General features: G+C 37.7%; 1 protein-coding gene across 1 annotated transcript in view; it reads left to right on the plus strand.

Moving 5' to 3' along the window:
* Window positions 1-20,000, plus strand: part of ADGRV1 (adhesion G protein-coupled receptor V1) — a gene marked incomplete at its 5' end in the record, with an annotated part of 278,532 nt that overhangs the window by 218,582 nt on the left and 39,950 nt on the right. Inside the window, 2 exon segments of the mRNA XM_081943817.1 lie at window positions 1,045-1,202; window positions 16,122-16,243. Coding sequence (XP_081799943.1) covers window positions 1,045-1,202; window positions 16,122-16,243 — 280 coding nt within the window.

The following is a 20,000-nucleotide window of genomic DNA, read 5'->3' on the forward strand; positions in this document are numbered from 1 at the left end:
CATTAATTTCTTTACCTATAATAGCAATTTCTTTACCTATGAAGTCCTTCAAATCCTGGAGATTTATTGTAGCACCTGGAGAAGCCACGTTTTGTTCCGTTGCCATAATTAACAAAACACACTTCGTCCCAACTTTCTCACAAAATACTCCTCCAAGTAGATCAGATTGTATAAACTAGCTTTAAAGTAAACTGGCTTAGAGATTGTTAATAGTTATTTCAGCCGTTCCGCCTTTACTGCCCCGGCTATCAGCAAGTAATTAGCTTTCGTTTTCTGTAGGTTTTCAGCTATAAATCAACGCCATTTTGAATCCTTTGTTCTAAGCCCACGCCTCTCGAACTCAGCAGTAGCGTTCTTTTTAAAGAGATTTTTTTTTTCTTCCCCCAATTAAAACTTAAAATACTTGCAAAAGTCTTGCTTTCCTCTTGGGATGTTAAGATGTTAAGATGTTAAGGCTGCTCCCGGCGACTGGCTCTGCTAATTAGCAGAGGTTATCAAAAAGGCAGGAGAATACAACAACTGCGAAGGGGGGCAAACCTCGTCAGACTCCGGACTCCGGAGGGTACACGAGGGCTCAACCCAGCAGCTGAATCTCTCCCTCATAAATTCCAAGAATTTACGAGTGTCCAAGGTGTTAAAGATCGTAAAAAAACACCTCTAACTGTCTCTTGATCTGACAGGCTCAAGGAAAGCCTGCCGTCGGCACCAGGAACAACCAGGAAGTCCAAAAATGCATATTTTTTAATAGTGCTACTAAATTAGATAAATATACATCTAGGAGGTTTTTTTTGAGTCAGTAGCTTTTTTCTATTTGGGGAAACTGCATTTATAAAAACTTTTATTATACTTTAAAAAACTTAATCTCATTTTGACAATTGCTGTCTCTTATAAATTCAAGATATATGAGATAATCAGATGCCATTTGAATTTCCTTTTTACTCTTGAAAATCACATGGTTAAACAACGTGGGTGGGTAACTTCCACCCTCCCGTCAAAGTTCCTATAATACTTGATTATGACTCTGTTTTCTTTTTTCCCTTTCAGGTGCTTCATTCCAAATATTTATGCAGCCCTTTTTACTGCTGCTCTGGTTCCACTAGTATGCCTGGTGGTAGTGTTTGTGGTGTTCATCCATGTTTATCAAGTGACACCCCAGTGGAAAGCTTATGATGATGTATTTAGAGGAAGAACCAATGCAGCAGGTATGAAATATGAACAATATTGAATAAACCCAACAACTTCTATTTCTCTAAGCTTTAGGCCCTCTAAATATATTGCCTTTTCATACTTTCGATAATGCTATGTTGAGTAACGCAAAAATGTAACTGATGAGATATTTTGGCCTGAAGGTGTAGCAATACGCAATGATTTATCAGTTGAATTTCCATCCACCCTCCTATGGAAAAGGTTTCTGCTTATTTCCATTGTGAAAAATAGAACTAAATTAAGACCCATCAATAGATATATCTTGACCTAAACCAATGAAGGTTGACAAGACCTAAGATTGTCAAATTGATTGACTTTAAGGAACGTACTGTTAAAGGAGAACTAAGAACGCATTAAATAGACTTCTGTTGACTGACTTACGTTGCATAAGTTACAATGAACTGATTAACCTTACTACACAGAAGAAGAACGTTAAGCCTGAATTAAAGGTTCGAGGTAGTTTGCACATTTGTGTTGGAAAACATTTGCAGAAAGCAAATGTCTTCCACAGGGAGAGATTGAAACCTCCCTGTGGCATATAACATTGAATTTGTGCATTTTATACTAGCACAAATTGAAAAATAAAGGTTCCAAAGGTGGACTCATTTTTTTTTTAAACCTATCTAATCTGGCATAAAAGTACCTTAAAACAGTGCTTCTCAACCTTGACCACTTTAAGATGTGTAGACTTCAACTCCCAGAATTCCTAAGCAAGCATGGCTAAAACTCTCAGGATTCCCCAGCTAGTCCACTCGTTTAAAGTTGACAGGATTGGGAAACATTCCCTCAAACTTTCTTGCAAGTCAGTCATATCTGTCTGCTCTGCATGGCAGCCCTTCTCCAGATATTCAGCAGAGCATTTGTCCTGCAGGGCTACCCAAAAAGCCTTTTCCTTATAAAGCATGCCTAAAACAGTCTTATACAAAACTTGCCAATCATCACAAAGCATATTTTGACTAGCACTTTGCAAAAAATAAAAACAAAGAAATTAAACAAACAATGCTGCTCCTAGACAAGATACCCTTTCAATCTAAATCCATGCAGAATCTTTCTCTAGATACCTATGCTAGACCAATATAAAAGCATGTGATGATTCACAGCTGTCAGAGGTTTTCTGGAGATGGATTGAAAATAGCTCTTTGGGTTGCATTTAGAAAACAATAGGAAGTCAGTATAGATGCTGGAGCGATATGAGTGACTGTTCCCACATGGAGAACAGGTGGAAGGAAGGGGAGGATGGCTGCAGTGTTTGATAGAGGACACCTGTTGGGTTTGAATGTCACTAGGATGTTTTCAGATATAATGCTCATATGTCCTTGTAAAGGTCAAATCTTTGTGTTAAAGTTCTCCTTTTTTATTATACAGCCCTTTGCTTTTAATGGTAGTCTTACAATTTTTAGTCTCTTTCACGCTTTGCTGAAGATGATATATTCCTTGCTACATGCGGTCATCCTTTTGCTGGCTTGGCAGCATGGAAAGGTCAAAGGATGCCATTTTTAAACATGCATTTAGGCACTTGGGGGTGAAGAGAATTCAATGTGTCTTCTCATTTTTGATAAATGATATAATTGAGATAATTAGGGTAGACGTGAGATAGCTATATAGAGAAGATATGTGTGGGGAAAGGTTGTTAATGAAGCAGAGATTTCACTCCGGTTCTTACATATTTGAACTATGCAAATCCAAAACTATTAAAAGGACATTTAGAAGTATGGATTTACAAATCGGTATCCTTTGTTTTTTGTCTGTCTAATGGTATGCGGGAAATGGGAAACAAGGGGAAGAGCCATATATGAAAGATATCTTGATCCACAGAAGAGGAGGGGATTTGGGAAGCATTTCAGAAGGAATCCTCGCTAGTTTTCCAGAGAGTTAAAGGAAAGGATGGGAATAATATGTTCAGCTTGCAAAACTCTGTTAGTATAACCTTACACCAGGGGTGTCCAAACTTGGGAACTTTAAGATGTGTGGACTTCAACTCCCAGAATTCCCCAGCCGGCTGGCTGGGGAATTCTGGGAGTTGAAGTCCACAAGTCTTAAAGTTCCCAAGTTTGGACACCCCTGCCTTACACTAAAGATACAGCTAATAATCATTATTATACTGATTGTCTGGACTACCTCAAAAAGCTAATACTTCCTTGATGGTGGAATCAACATTCTATCCCAGCTCCTCAGTAGTAATAAATCAGCAGATAGCAATGATTTACCAGGAGTTGCTAGGCACCTATAGTCACTGATGATTTTCAAGGGATATTTCAAGGGATAATTTCTTCTTTCTTATTCTAGATATAAAAAATACACAGATGTAAACAGAAACTGGTAAGACGCTGTGTTTGCACAATATACAGACCAAAAACATACCAGCCACCCTGGCATGTTGTTCAGGTCTAGCCCTTGTGGTTAATTCATTCTTCTGTACATTATGTAAATCCAGAAAAAAATGGATTTAGTAAACTATGGTTGAATAACCATGCATGCAAATATGTGAACACAGAATGGAAGTTTTCCCTAGTAAGGATACTGCCTGGTGACTTGGCCACTGATGTTCTTCTTATAGGAATTTAGCTGTCTAATCACTCCAATCAACTCTTTTTAACAGTGAATGTATTTTGCAGCCTGCTACAAACTAAATTGTACAGGCTCAATGGGCTTCCTCGTGTTTTAGAGGAAATAACACTTAACTAGAGGAAGGAGCACATAGGGATTTTAAACAACAAAAAATTCAGTTCACTATGAAACAGTACAGACATACGTTTCTGGGAAAAGTTACTCAGATAATTTCTAAATCTCCATGTATTTTAAACATTTTAGTCATATTTTAAGGGTGCCATTTGCTTCAGTTAAACTCCTCTAAATAGCTAAGTAGTTTTGTTCATGTGATATTGTATACATTTAAAATATTAGGGATCCTATTAGTATTATTTGCATTTGTTTTACTTTAATCCCGTGTGAGCCTATTTCTACACGTGGGAGGAGCTTGCTAATGAATTTACTGCTGGCATAAACCATGGACCCTGAAATGCTTTGCATAGTAAAAAAAAAAAAGCTAGCATGACGTAATTCTAAATCTACTCTCTCACACTTTCACATATTCCTGTAGTGCAATTAAAATGGAAATTCCGATTCTGCTGAAATTAAGTTGGCTAAGAGCAGCAGTGTACGTTATGATATAAAGGGCACTTCCAAATCAGCAATTCTTCATAGTGTGACTATTTTTCTTTTAATATTATCAGCTGCCCCTGGTCATGTATTGATAAGGGTAGCCATATAAATCAAATAAATCCCAGGGCATTCAGATAGGCTTTACATATGAATAAAGAGGATTATCAGAGATCTGAGGGGCAAACTTTGATTCAGAATGTGTATAGATGCACATATAGCACTTTACATCAGTACATTTTTTTTTGTGGTTAAATGGTAGCAGTTGCATGATTATAGGAAAATACATAATGCTTCCAATAGATGCTATGAGCAAATCTATGTATGCTGTGAATCACCTTTAGCACTTGATCTCACACAGCTCTACCTATGTGTATCCATGCTTTTGTTCGTTTTTAGAGATATTCTTGAACAATAATTGTCATGCCTTTTGTTGTCACAATAAATATCATGAGGAAAAATGGATTATGACTAATTAGCCATCAGTAACGAAGATGAAGGAGAGAGTTGCTAAGTGAATCACCTCTGGCCCATTTTAAAGTCAACATGTAGCAAACTGTATTAACATGAAACAATGTTGATAAGATATGTGGTGTCTACTGGCTTTTTTTTAACAGAAAAAGAATATGGTTTGGCAATTAAAGCCATGATGTAAAGCACATGATTGTGAAAATGACATTAATTGATCTGCATGTATGTTTGTGGGTTTATTGTGGATGACATGCATTATGTTTCAACCATCTGGAACTATTTTTGGTTCAGCCATTTTCTGTAGAAGATATACTCCTAGACTTTTTTTTTTTGCATGCTATGACAAATTTCTGGTCAAGTAATCATCTAGTGCAGGGGTGGCGAACACGCGGCTCTCGAGCCGCATGCGGCTCCCGGCCAAAATGAATGCGGCTCTTTGCCTCTTATCATTATTTTGTATACTGTGGCTCTTTGCCAAGTTTGGATTTTGTCCCTTTCGGCGCTAAACCCGGATCGCGCGCTCCCTTTCGGCGCTAAACCCAGAAGTACGGTCTTGCCCCGCCCCTGGCGACGCGACGACGCTTGCCTGCGCTCCACCAGCTCGGCTGGGAACGGAGACGTTTCTCTGCTCACCAATGTCTTCAGTGGAGTGGTGGCAGCCTGGCAGGCTGAGCCTGCGTCCCTTTCAGGCGCTCCGCTCCGCTGAGGAAACGCCTCCGTTCCCAGCCGAGCTGGTGGAGCGCAGGCAAGCGTCGTCGCATCGCCAGGGGCGGGGCAAGACCGTACTTCCGGGTTTAGCACCGAAAGGGAGCGCGTGGTGTGGCTCTCTGACTCTCACAGTTTAAAATTTTGGCTCTTTTTGTCGAACTTGTTCGCCACCCCTGATCTAGTGGATCAGACTACTTTTCAGCAAGGAACTGGATATTTTCCCTCAGTTAAAAATTATATTGACCAATTATTAACTTTGAAAGAGTGATAAAGAATTTCATGGAAGGAATTCAGTGCCTGTAAGCAAAGAACGGGTGAACTTTTGGCAGTAACATAAATATTTTCAAAGAATGGCATCTTCCACAAGGAAGGTGTAATTTATTGGGAATAATAAACTCTGGCAACAATCCAACTCACACATACATATTTTGGAATACATTGGATGCTGAAAAGTAGAGGAACCTTTTTTTAAAGGAATAAAGTACTTTTGCTGGTCTTTTAAATCTCAGTTTCCATTTAGATGTTGCATGTTCATCATGTGATGTTTTATTGAGTAGATACTTCAGAATCTAGATTTTCATGTGTGGAAGATGAGTGTTTAGGATATCTATAAATGTATTATAATTAGTTCTCAACTTACAAGATAATAATCATTCTTAAGTGGCTTTCAAGCAGTATAAATAATAGTAAATAAATTGTTAAAATAAAAAAAAGAAGTGTCTATGATCCTTTCCACAGGATAGAAAGAATAAGTAGTCCAGCTGATAGTTTTCTATTACTTTTGCCTGCATATTAACCTCTGCCTTCAGGGAGTACTTCTCATAGTACCATAATCACAAAGAGAAGTATTGTCATTGCTTTATGAATATGGGGAATATTTCAGAACTGGCCAAGTCTCATGTTCTATAGAAGTTGTGAAAGAGACTGAAGTTTCACAACTCTAGTTGCTGTCATTCTGTTGATTTGGAAACTTTTTTCTATGATAAGGAAATTAAGTTAAATAATTACATCATGTTCCTACCTCTGAATCTCATTAATTCAGTATATTAGAAAGTGACAACAAAAGAAATTTGGACGAATTTATTTTGCTACACTGTTTTTAAAGAAATAGGGCATCTCCACTAAGACAACTACAGTCCTTTTAAATAGATTTTCAGCTATTTACCCTCCTGTGTTCTATTGCTTCATGATTAACAGGGTTTAGTTTGCAGAGTTCCTAGAAGGAAATCATAGACCAGTAGCAGAAATATTGCCCACATGTAATTTCATTGCTTCTTTATGGCTTGGACAAGTCAGGCCTTAAAGAGAAAAAAAGCAATTAGACTTGGCCTTTATCACCCTGTTTGGTTGGTTTCTCTATTTTATGGATATTTGATGTTGAATAGTTGATTTAATAAGTCCCCAAATTAATCTCTTCCTATGCAATGCTTATTCTGTTCCTTGGTTATTGGATAGGTAAGAGCACTAAAACAATTAGGGAGCCAGTTGAAACATATGTAATGTAAAAGTTCATTTACAATATTGAAATCAGTTCCCCTGATTTACCGATCATGGTTGACTTCAATGATACCCACTTCAAAATGAAGTCACGACATGAGGCAATCACTTCTCAGTCAGGCAAACTTCAGTTGCCATCACACATGGACTGTTTTATTTCGGGCTTCGTAACATATGTGTAACATATGTGAGCATATGCAGTTCAGTGGGGTGACTCTACTGAAGTATCTTTTTTTCTAACTCCTTTGAAACTGCAAATGAATTCTAGCATGAAACACTTCCTACAGAAAAAGGGAGATACCAGGAATTGGAAGACAAAGAGTCATATAGTGTTGATCAGGAAAACAGCTTTTTGGATTGTATCTAGTATACTGAGGAATTCTGGTTTGAAATATGTTAGCCAGCCATTGTCTCCTTTGGGACATGTGGGTAGGAAAGTGTTCATAGGAATGCATTCTGTATCCGTATTTTTGAAGCTTTCTCGAGGTATATGAATAAATTGTCTTTGTAAATTAAAGCCAATCTCCCAGAATACTGTACTACAAAGTGGAGTTGAGTTGAAGCTGAAATATAAACCCTACATTTTGCAGTGTTATCGCACTAAATTTCATTATCAAACATTTACATTTTTAAAACCAAACTTCAACACAGAATGTTTTCTGATTCCTGGAATAATGATATTAAAGTTACAAAAGCATATTCTCTTAATTATCTGGAAGGTTTGAGTTGGTTCAAGTTGTTTTCTAAATTGGTTTGGATGTGCTTTCTGCAAAGCAGTTTGTTGTTTGCCAAGAGTTTTAAAAATATTTTTAGAGGAGCCAAATGGAATAGTAGCTAAAATAACAACTTAAGCAGCTAACAGCTTGAGCTATAATCAATTGCAAAAATGCAAATTATGATATATCTCATTATGCATTTCTCTAGTCAGCACTTATTCTCTCAATTTACACTATTGTAGTAGATCCAAAAGGGAAGCACAATTATTTTCGTCTCTTACTACAGGTTGCTGTACTTTATTAAGTTTTTGTTATTTAAAAAAAAACTTCTAAAGTTTGGATAAGGCTAGTCACTTATAGTATAGGATAGCTGGTTTCCAGATGTCTGGTAGGCGGGAGGTATTGTCACGTTTATTCATATTGTGGGGGTGTTTCTCTATTTTGATAGCTTACACACACACACACACACACACACACACACAAACACGTTTTCGTAGATTTTCACAGGTATAGGTATGTTGGTCTTGTATTCGGGTCTTTTCCTGTATAAGATTGAGATTGTCATGGCAATGTTTGGGCGAGGTCTCACTCGACATCTTCAGGCTGATGTTTTTGGCTTAAAGCGTGGCCGGAGCTGCCGTCTTTCTATAAATCTTGGTGGGGGTGTGGAGTGCTGCCCTGCAACATACATAGGACAAACAAACAATAGAATAAATGCACGCATCGCAGAACACAAGAATGCAGTCAGAAAAAAAGAAAAAACTTTGTCCCTTTTCCAGCACCTTAAAGCTACAGGACATGAAATTAATTTTGAATGAACCAGGTTAATCTCCAAAACTGAACACTTCAACGAGAGAATAATTATGGAAGCTTCTTTGTGTATCTTGGGGATGCCATAGAGTTTGGAGCATCTGGAAGATTTCTTTCCGGGGATGATTTTTTGCTGGATCTTTTCACTGATGAGAGAGGCTTTTATTTTGGATTTGGTGGTTTTTTCCAGGTAGGTGGTGGGGTCTGTGTTTAGAGGTTTGTAAGCGGGGTCTTGGAGTAGGTTGGATAGTTTGGCTTGGTAGTCATCTTAAGAAACCTCAAAGACAAAATCCAGCTAGAAAACCAAGGAGTCTATGAAATACCATGCAAAATCTGCCCTGCAATATACATAGGACAAACGAACAGGAGAATAAATGCACGCATTGCAGAACACAAGAACACAGTCAGAAAAAAAGAAAAAACTTCGTCCCTTTTCCAGCACCTTAAAGCTACAGGGCATGAAATCAATTTTGAAGGAGCCAGGTTAATCTCCAAAACTGAACACTTCAACAAGAGAATAATTATGGAAGCTATCAAAATAGAGAAACACCCCCACGACATGAATAAACATGACGATACCTCAGGCCTACCAGACATCTGCAAACCAGCCCTGGTAAACAAACAAGCCCCTGGATTTTGTCTTTGGGGTTTCTTAAGATGTTGGCTATTTTTTGGCCTGTGTTGAAGGCTGTCTTGATATTGTGTTTGTGGAGAATTTTGCTGATTTTATCTGTGGTGCCTTTGGTGTAAGGGAGGAGGGCGATGCCATTGTCCTGTTCTGTGTCTTGGTTTTTGGGGGAAGTCTCCCTTTGGATTAGGGATATAATATTATATATATATATATATATATATATATATATATATATATATATATATATATATATATATATATATATATATATATATATATATATATATATATATATATATATATATATATATATATATATATATATATATATATATATATATATATATATATATATATATATATATATATATATATATATATATATATATATATATATATATATATATATATATATATATATATATATATATATATATATATATATATATATATATATATATATATATATATATATATATATATATATATATATATATATGTATATATATTATAGGTTGGTAATTGTTTTTCTTTGGAATCCATTGGAGATTAATACGTTTGTGAGAGTGTTTGTTTTCGTAGATTTTCATGGGTGTAGGTATTCTGGTCTTGTTGTATTCGTGTCTTTTCCCATGTAAAACTGACGCTGTCTTGGCAACGTTTCGGCGAGGTCTCACTCGCCATCTTGATGCTGGTGTTTTGGGCTTAAAGCCCAAAATTCCAAAGAAAAACAATTACCTAATCCAAAGGGAGACTCCCCCCAAAAAGCTACAGGACATGAAATTAATTTTGAAGGAACCAGGTTAATCTCCAAAACTGAACACTTCAACAAGAGAATAATTACGGAAGCTATCGAAATAAACACCCCCACAACATGAATAAATGTGATGATACCTCCCGCCTACCAGACATCTGGAAATCAGCCCTAGTCAACAAACGAGCCCCACCCACCACCCAGGGCGTTACAGCACAAAACAACAACGGACCCACAGCCAGCACCAATCAGCACCAATCTACCAATCATGATACAGCCACACATACAATCAATCCACTTGCTGAAACGGGGCCAGAATTCCACACACCCTAACCAAGGTTTGTAGAGGGATGGCAGCTCCGATCATGCTTTAAGCTCAAAACACCAGCCTGAAGATGGTGAGTGAGACCTCGACGAAATGTTGCCAAGACAAGCTCAATCTTACGTGGGAAAAGACCCGAATACAACAAGACCAGCATAGATGATAGATAGATAGATAGATAGATAGATAGATAGATAGATAGATAGATAGATAGATAGATAGATAGATAGATAGATATATGATAGATAGATACTCATGCAGACAGCTTATGTATTAATTGTACAGTTGAGTTTTCTAAGTCTCATGTTCATAAGGATTTATTTCACAAATATTTATTGCACAAATATTTTTGAAAAAAAGAATTTTATTTTCCACACCGCAGTTCTAAAGATTCTCTTCCCAGCTCTGACTTTCAGTAACAGAAGTAAAACACTCTCATAGATTACATAATATTTATAGATAGGAATGATTTATGTACATATTTCAAGAGTATAAATTATACTGAATCACAAACAGAATTCAAGTTGGGTAGTGTTTGTAGCATTAAATTATTAACTATTCATTAACCCTTTTATAAATATTCACATTCTGTACACATTCAATCTAATTTTTTATCTATAAAATAAAAAAGGTTTTTGCTTCTTAAGCTAATAACTTTTGGAAGTCAAAGTATTTGTTCTGAATATTATTGCAACTGAGACAACAGATTGCTAATAAAACTAAGAATTATAGCAGTATCTAAATATAATTGCCAAAAACATTACACCTTTTTTTACAGGTTTAGACCACATTAATTTATTCTTACAGTTTCTTAAAATAGATGTGAAATCGTAGATCACTTTGAGTTTAAATGAGATGCTAAATGAACACAAAACTGCATTATCTATAATATACCAACACTTTCTACTAATAAATGTGGTTTCAGGTTGCTGGCATTTCACAATTTTTTTGCATGATATTAAACCATAGTATCAAGAGTTTGGCAAGAGTGCATGTAGGGACCTAGTGTTGCAATTACTTGCACACTATACTATTTGTTTTTCCACCTGGGCTAGTAATTTTTGAAGAGTAGATTTTAGAAAAGGTGTAGTGTTAGCTAACAACCAGAATACCTTTACTTATTCTTTCTTACTATTTCTGATTTTTTTTCCACATTGCATAACATTGCCTACTCAAAAAGTAATATCATGATGGGGATAGGTATTTGTGTGTTGATTCTTTGGTTTAAAAAAATGTTATACATTGTAATAGACTAAAAATGCTAATTTATATAGAATATCACCTATATTTGTTTAATAAATAATATACTGAATCTATTGTTTCATTAATTTAATTGTTCCAAAAAAACTAAGCCAACTTAAATAAACCATATTCTGATTTAGGAAAGTATATGAATCTATCCAGCATTGCATGAACCCACATCTTGAATATCTGTCGTTATAAGCAATTCAACAGGATTTTTATTTTATTTAGATATACATGTCTGCTGAATTCAGCTACTTTTTTTTTTCAAAAAGTTTTATTGATTTTTTAAAACATTTATAAGGAAAAGGGTAAGTGGAATGGTATACAAATTTTGGCAGTTGCAAGTATGGCAGACGCCCCCTCCCTCCAAACTCATAAGGTACATCTATGTATAAAACATTAATACAAAATCGTATAAAATCAGCATATCATTTCTATAAAAATATTTCAATCAGCTTATATATTATAATATATAGTCTAGGTATAATTTCATTATTACTTTCGGTCTGTTTATAACAATGTGATTTTCTTACTCATTTTTGTGATCTGAGCTTTCTTAGTGTTGCCCCTTCTCCCCCCGCTGGCAGAGCTCCGGCCCCTCCCGTGTCCTGTGTAACCGTTGAGGAGTCTTCTGTTTTTTCTAGGATCGCTTTATTTTTTTCCATAAAGGCCTGAGCCTCTATAGGTGTATTGATTCTAATTCTTGTCTCCTCCCAGAATATCAGCATCCCTTCAGGCATCAACCATCTAAACCACACCCCTTTCTTGTATAATTTATTCGCCAATTGTGAATAGTTTTTCCTTTTCTCCCTAATTTTTTTTGGGATCTGTTTCAAGATGGTTATCTTCCTGTCGTGATATGTCAATGCTTGCCCCCTTTGTACACCCAGAATTGTGTCTCTTGTGCTTTTCCTAAGAAATTTGATATGGACCTCCCTGGGCACATTGTGTGTTCTGGCATATGCTGAGTTCACTCTATAAACCAGGTCTATCTCCCATTCCATCTGTTGTTTATCTTTGTGTATGTATTCAGCTAAAATATTAGTCATGATGTCCCTTATATTTTCCCCATCTGCTTCTATAACATTTTGAAATCTAAGATAAAAGGACATTCTCTCAAACTCTGTTTTCATTTGTTGGATATCAAGTTCTTTGTTACCCTTCTGCAAAGCTTCAACCCCCCCCCCTCACCTCCACCCCCCCACCCTCCACGAGGTCCAGTCTCTGTGAGTTCTTATAAATTTGGACTTGATTCTCTTTAATTTCCTCCTTCATTTCCTTCAATTGTTTCTTAATTTCTTCCTGGCCTTGTATGAGTTGCTGAAGCATTTGTTGCAAATCCATCTCTGTACACTTGGGTTGCATCAGTTCTGTAATCTTTGACTGTGTGGCAGGACTGGATGTTGCAGATGTCGGTGCAGAGGTAGCAAAACCAGGTTTTCCAGGTGGTGGTCTTTTTGGAGACATAGTTTATAAAACAGAGAGATCAGTCAGTGTAGAGACTGGACAGCTGAAGAAGTAGAGCAGGCAGATGAGTTCAGGAGGCAGAAGATCCAAGCAGCTGGGAGTTTCTTTAGTCAGTCTAGCAATAGAGAAAAATTTTCTCTCTCCAGAGGGTTCAGAAAATGACAATCCACAAGAGATTCTTCTGGGTGGCACGGAGACAAAGACCGGAAGCCTGAGTTTTAAAGGTGGAGTCAGGTTTCAGAGTTCATGAAGACAACGGAAGTGTGCCATCTTGCCCTGCCAGCTTTGGGCTCAGAGGCATAGCAAACTTTTAAAAGTTCAGAAAATTCTCAGTTCACCCATAAATTCTGGAGCTAAGTCCAATGAAAGTCACTTTTATAGGGGTGAGGCATCATTAGTTGGCTCTCCCCCCTCCTCCTTCCCCTGGGGGCGAAAGCAAAATCTTTTCAAGCCGCTTGTCCAAGGGAGGGGGGAAATCCCCCTCCCTCTAGCCGCACCTCCAGCAAGAATCCGAAAGTTAAACTTTTAAAAAGAGCTGAAAAGTCCATCAATTCAAAAGAGAGGGAATGAGGAAAGGAAGCCTCTCACCATACTGCCGCTGCTTCATTCAAAAGTGCGTTCTCCGATCGGCATGGAGCGAGACGCACGCGCGCCCTCCAAAACTGCTCCCCGATGCCTAGAACGAAGTGGAGAAGCCCCCGCCAGCCGACGCCGACGCCAGGACCTTCCGCAAGCCGTTCCCTCGGCAGGACGCCTCTCCGGGGCGTCCTGTGCCCCCCCAGAAGCGGGGGAAGCCCACCGGGTGAATTCAGCTACTTTTGTTGGCCTGCCAACTAGCATAGTACACAGACAATAAGAAACCTACCTCATTATTTTGTTAATGTCTCATTGTTAAATTCAACTAGGCTTTGGAACTCCTCTCTGCATCACTTTAAACGTTGGCATCTCTAGGTTCCATCATTTACCAAGATGATAAAAGTAGTATTATGCTGTTGTGCTGCAAGGCCCCCTTCCCGTTTTGGGCCATGCATTACAATGCATTGAAAAGGAGCAGGGCTTCATCACAAACAGCATATAATGCTGCTTTCATCAATCTCATTAGACAGACGCTACCCCCACTCACCACCCTTGTCCCAAGATTTTTGCTGCATGTACATTTATAATGAAAATAGTTGAAAACTGCTGTAACTGATTATTGCCGTAATTCTACAGGACAAAATTTGTTCTAATTCATTTCAGTGTATATGTATAGTCTTCATGTATATGTATAGTCTTATTAAACTGAACTCTAACTGAAGACATGTACAACCATCCATGCAATCAAAATTCCTGTCATATTTGTTCCCAATGAGACATAGGAAGGCTGCCTAATAAGGAATTTGGCCACTGGTCTCTTTTCTATGCTGGCCAATAGACAGTCTCTAGGGCTTCAGATGTTGTTTCTCAGGTTGATCTACAGATATCAGAATCTTTCTTTATTTTCTATTTTCCTTTTCTTGTATTATACCAGATAGATGGACATTCTCAGAATACACTGAAAATTAAATGCGGAAGGTTAAAAATAGGAATTCCTGTTCCCCAAATATTTCTTCAGGAAATAACTTAAAATGCCATATGGCTGCAGTACAGTGCAGAAGAAGAAATACCTATCCTAGGCAAAGAATCTAAAGATGTAAAATTTTAAAACATCCTAAAGAAAACATTATTTTCAGATAGTCTCTGATTCCTTAGACTTAAGGCTTGTTTTGATAATGCTTTTGTGTCACAGAAGGAGCTGCCAAACCTTCCAAAAAGTGCTAAAATTAAGGGCATGCAAACAGCTGCTCAGAATAGGATTAAGCATATGCATTGACTCATCTCTAGAAGGGGATTAACATTTCAAATGGTGTAAGAAGTGTATAAAATACCAGATTCAAAGAGTTCCAGTCAAATGATCTGGATGGCAGCACCTTGAAAAACATCTATGTGAAACCTGGAGAGATGCTAATTCAGAATTGACATTATGAGGCAAGACAGATAAAAGGTTTAACTGGGTAACTGTTCACATGTTATGCTGCAAACATTGGAAGCAAGAACCAGTACAAGAGGATTTAGCAATGTTTCACTTCAACCTACGGTACCCTTGGTTTGTGAAAAAGATAAGCATCGATTTGCAAAGTTTCATTCTTACGATGGCAGTTTTACTGAAAATCTTGAAGCAATATTTTGTTATCTTGTTGAAAGGCACCTATGCTGTTTGTTACTAAATTCCATATATAATTTATTATGAGTAAATATGTGAGTTTGAAAACTGATTAAGTTATGAACTTCCTATATTTAATTATCCTTTCAGGTTTTTTAAAATAGTGTTAGTCACTGAAGAGAAAGAGTGACATTTTGCAAAATACCTGTACAAATGTATACGTATATAGCCGAATAAATAAGAACTTTGGATCTGCTCTGAGTGCAATGTCAACTCCAAAGCTCAATAATGTCATTTAACTTTGCATTTTTCATGGAATGAAGGAATCTAGTTTGTTCATCTAAAACCCTTCCTTCCTTTTCTCTCTCCCTCCCTCCCTCCAGGGCATAGAAACCTAATATCCTCTCATCAGCTCTTTGATTATTGACTATTTATTACTCATCTACTCATTCAACAAGTTTTAATGCTTAAATTCCAGTATTGTTTTACAAAGCCAAGCTATGCTTTATCCAATTAATAAATGTGGTGCATTGTCTGGGTGAATAGTAATATAATAGTAATAGTAATATAACCTCATCATCTGCTACCAGAACTGATTGCTTGCTTGATTGATTGATTGATCAATCTTGCCTTCAGTTTTTGGGATGAGCTCATCTGCTGAATAATCCATCCAAATAGCTTTAGGGCTTCCTCTCCAACTCCCAGTCAGCTGCCTTCAACTCTAACAGAGTACTGGAAGGGAAAGATTGTGCCTAGCCATCACAGATAGCCATCACAGATAGAGTCCCTTCAGGGAGAGGGAGCGGTTTATAAATCTAAGTAAAGTAAAGTAAAGATAGGAATGATGGTCCCAGAAGCACTGATAAATCAAAATATCTTCATAGGCTGTTGATATCCAAGGTATTTTTGCAAAGCATGTCAATGTGATAAATTCATGTTTTTATGATTTCTAGAGATCCCATTGGTTTTGTACTTATTTGCCCTCATTTCCATGACATGGCTATGGGGAGGATTACACATGGCTTACAGGCATCTATGGATGCTGGTCTTCTTTGTCATTTTCAACAGTCTACAGGTAAGTACTTCATATATTTATCATTTACATTTTTAACAAAATCAAAGCACTGTATGTTTAATTATGTGAACCCTGGAAAAAGAGCAAGTGTGTGAGAAGGAAAAGTTGTACATCTATAAATAAAAAATAATATAGTTGGTATGTATTGTCACACAACTCGAAACACATGCATGTACCAGAGGTACATTGAGCATGCGTAAAAGTGTCACGCGTGAATGCACAAAAGCGAACCGGTAGTAAAAAAATGGAAACCCACCACTGGCATGTACATATTCCTTAATATAATATATGGTTCTGATGAAATGACTAAACACTCCAACAGTATAAGAATAAAAAACATAAATGTTTATATACCTATATTTATGCTTGGAAATTGGGTTCAGTTGAACTTAAATTTCAATAGGGAAATATTTTTCTATAAAGTAATTGAAAATAAAGTCTACAGCAGCGATGGCGAACCTTTTTTGGCTCGCGTGCCATAAGTGGGGGAGTGCAGGGGGGTCATGCACAGGTATGCTGCACCCATAATGCAACATGTGACCCCCCCAGTGCACATGTGCGCATGACAGGCACGACCCTCCATTTTTTGCATGCTTTTTTAGCCCTCCCCAGGCTTTATAGGAGCCTGGGAAGGGCAAAAACAGCCTCTCCCGTCCTCAGAGGCCCTCCGGAGGCTTCAGGGACCTTCAGGAGGCTTTCCCGAGACTTCCGATTTATTCGTCGGGCCGTTTTCAGTCCCCTGGAGCCTTCAGGAAAGCCTCCTGAAGGTCCCTGAAGCCTCCGGAGGGCTTAAATAGACTCTACAAGCAACCTGGAAGTCCGTTCCTGAACTTCCGGTTTGCCCATAGGACCATTTTTTGGTGCTCCGGAAGCTTTTTGCCCTCCCCGGGCTCCTATAAAGCCTCTGGAGCCTGGGGAGGGCGAAAAATGTCTTTAAAAAAGGCTGAACTCAGCTGGCCAGTGCGTGCATGCACGCTGGCCAGCTGACAAGGCAACGCCTCACGTGCCCTGACAAATGGCTCCGTGTGCACCTGTGGCAGGTGTGCCATAGGTTCGCCATCCAGGTCTACAGTATGAAGCAGTTTAAAATAATCTTCATGTGAAATATATTTTTTATTGAAATATTAAACATTTAGGTAGAACTTGCATGTTAAAAATTTAACTTGCAAAAAATTATTGGTTTGTGCATGCAGAATTTTTTTCCAAATACTTGTTGTAATGTTGGATGTCTGACTTGTACTCAACTGAAGAATGAAGAAAATGGAATAGCACAGAAGTAGCTTCTTTGTTAGCAAGTGTGAGTGGGAAACTGTAATCATATTTAACCAATTAATTGGATAGATTATAGATTGGAGACATTTTAATTAAACAAAAAACTTTTCTAATTAAACACCAAATTATTTTTAAGTCTTTGAATATAAGTACTTATAAAATTGACACATGGCAAATATGATATGAATTTCCCCCTTGCTGTCACTTTAGAAAATGTTTCCTAAGAAACTACTTGGTACTATATTTAAAGACATCATTAAATAACAACAAATTATGTAAATTTTCCCCATCACCAAATTTATATAAAATGAAGAGAAAGTTATAATTGGATTGAGTATTTGAAACAGTTATATCAAATGTACTACATTTCCTTCTTAAATTGGTGTTTTCTAGCTGTTGGACTTTTAACTACTATTACACAACTTACCTGTATGAGATGTGTTATCCAACATAACTTTAGGCCACCAAAATTAGAAAGGCTGAAGAAATCAGGAAAAATCAGTGTTGGTGCTCTCCTCTGTGCATTTGCTCAAATTTGTCCGGATGTTTTTCATGGTGCTTTTTAAAAGTAAAATGGAATCATACTCTTTTAGTAAAAGTAAAATGGAATCATACGATAAATTGGAAAGGGGAAGAGAATTGAAGGAAAGAGAGATAGGTGGGTCTTTGCATTCACAACATAATAAGAACAGTGTGAAATTAAGTGTTAGGAGAAACAAATCCTGCTGAAGTGAATAGAGATATATAAAATTAGACTTTAGAGCTAAAGACTGCAGCCTTAAATCTCTAGGTTATCACTGAATTGGCCTGGCTGGAAGTGATGTATTAACAAGACTCTTGATTTGTTCACTTGCATTAACATTGGGTCTCGGCTACAGTGATATAGCCTATAGCAGTGATGGCAAACCTATGGCACTCGTGCCACAGGTGGCACGCGGAGCCATTTGTCAGGGCAAGCGAGGCGCTGCCCTGTCAGCTGGCCAGCGCGAATGCGCACTGGCCAGCTGAGTTCACCGTTTTTAAAAGCCACTTTTCGCCCTCCCCAGGCTCCAGAGGCTTTATAGGAGCCTGGGGAGGGCGAAAAGAGCCCCCCCTCGGAGGCCCTCCAGAGGCTTCAGGAACCGTCCGGAGGCTTCCCTGACACCTTCGGAGCGCTCAAAACGACCCTCCGAGCAAACCGGAAGTCACATCCAGTTTGCTTGGAGGGTGGTTTTAAGCGTTCCGAAGGCATCAGGGAAGCCTCCGGACGATCCCTGAAGCCTCCGGAGGGCCTCGGGGGGGGGGGAGGCTCTTTTCGCCCTCCCCAGGCTCCTATAAAGCCTCTAGAGCCTGGGGAGAGCGAAAAAAGCATGCAAAAATGGGGGGGTTGCGCCTGTTGTGCACGCACACACACTGGGGGGGTCGCGCATTGCCTTATCGGTGCGACACGCCCGCACACGACCCCCCTGCGCTTCCCCCACTTGTGGCACGCGAGGAAAAAAGGTTTGTCATCGCTGGCCTATAGCAATTTGTGGAATCATATTATGGAACAAAAAGTTTATTTCTTAATATTGGCATCAGTAAGCATTGCTTATTTTAAATTGCATTGGTTCCACACAAGTATGTTGAGACCATACCTTGCTCATTCAGTTCCTTGTGTTCTTAGTTGGATTTCGTCACTCCCAATTTATTTTATTTGTTAAATTTATCTGTCACCTATTTTGCTATGGGGCTGCTGTAAGTGGCTTACAACAGTAAAAATAACGAAATGAAAAGAAGTGTAAATATAACAATAGTAAAGTAATGGAACAATAGAATAAATAATGAAAAAATACTATGATATAGTGAGCATCCCATATGCACAGCCTTTTTTTTTTTTTTTGCTTCTGCTGTAATGACAGAACCACAACTATTTAGCAAATTACATTTAAAGGGACTTCAGATGACTTGCAGGAACAGTTTCCATAAATGTACACTTTTAATGCAATTTAAATATAAATGCACTAAGTAATTAGTTTATTTAATAATACAGATTAAACAAAAAAAACCTAGACAAAAGAAAAAGATTTTACAGGTTAACATCCCTCTCCCCAATATTTTAGATAAATTATGATGAACAATATTATATATATTGGTAGTCTGTTGCTGAAAAGATTTACCTTTGTATTCACTTTTGATTAGAAGAATGGGATGTTAAATGACAGATGTAAGAACACCAAGAGGGGAAAATACTAAATTCACATATAAATCAATTGGATTTGAAACGCTGCAATAAATCAGCAACAGATTTTGGCTGACGGTGAAGAACTTAATGAGATAATCAACACAGTATGCAACTGTGGTGAAAAACAAATGTACAATATCTAGAATTATTCAGAAGAGAATCAACAAACCAATAGTCCTTTGTATTTTTTCTTTACCTCTTTTACCTCTGAGTTGATCAAAGAGCCCTTCCTTTAGAATATTTTTTTCAAAAGAAGAAAACTTTTGGAGAAAGGTTTATTTA

The sequence above is a fragment of the Natrix helvetica genome (assembly GCF_964273705.1).
Source record: "Natrix helvetica genome assembly, chromosome: 2".
NCBI classification, from domain to species: domain Eukaryota; kingdom Metazoa; phylum Chordata; class Lepidosauria; order Squamata; family Natricidae; genus Natrix; species Natrix helvetica.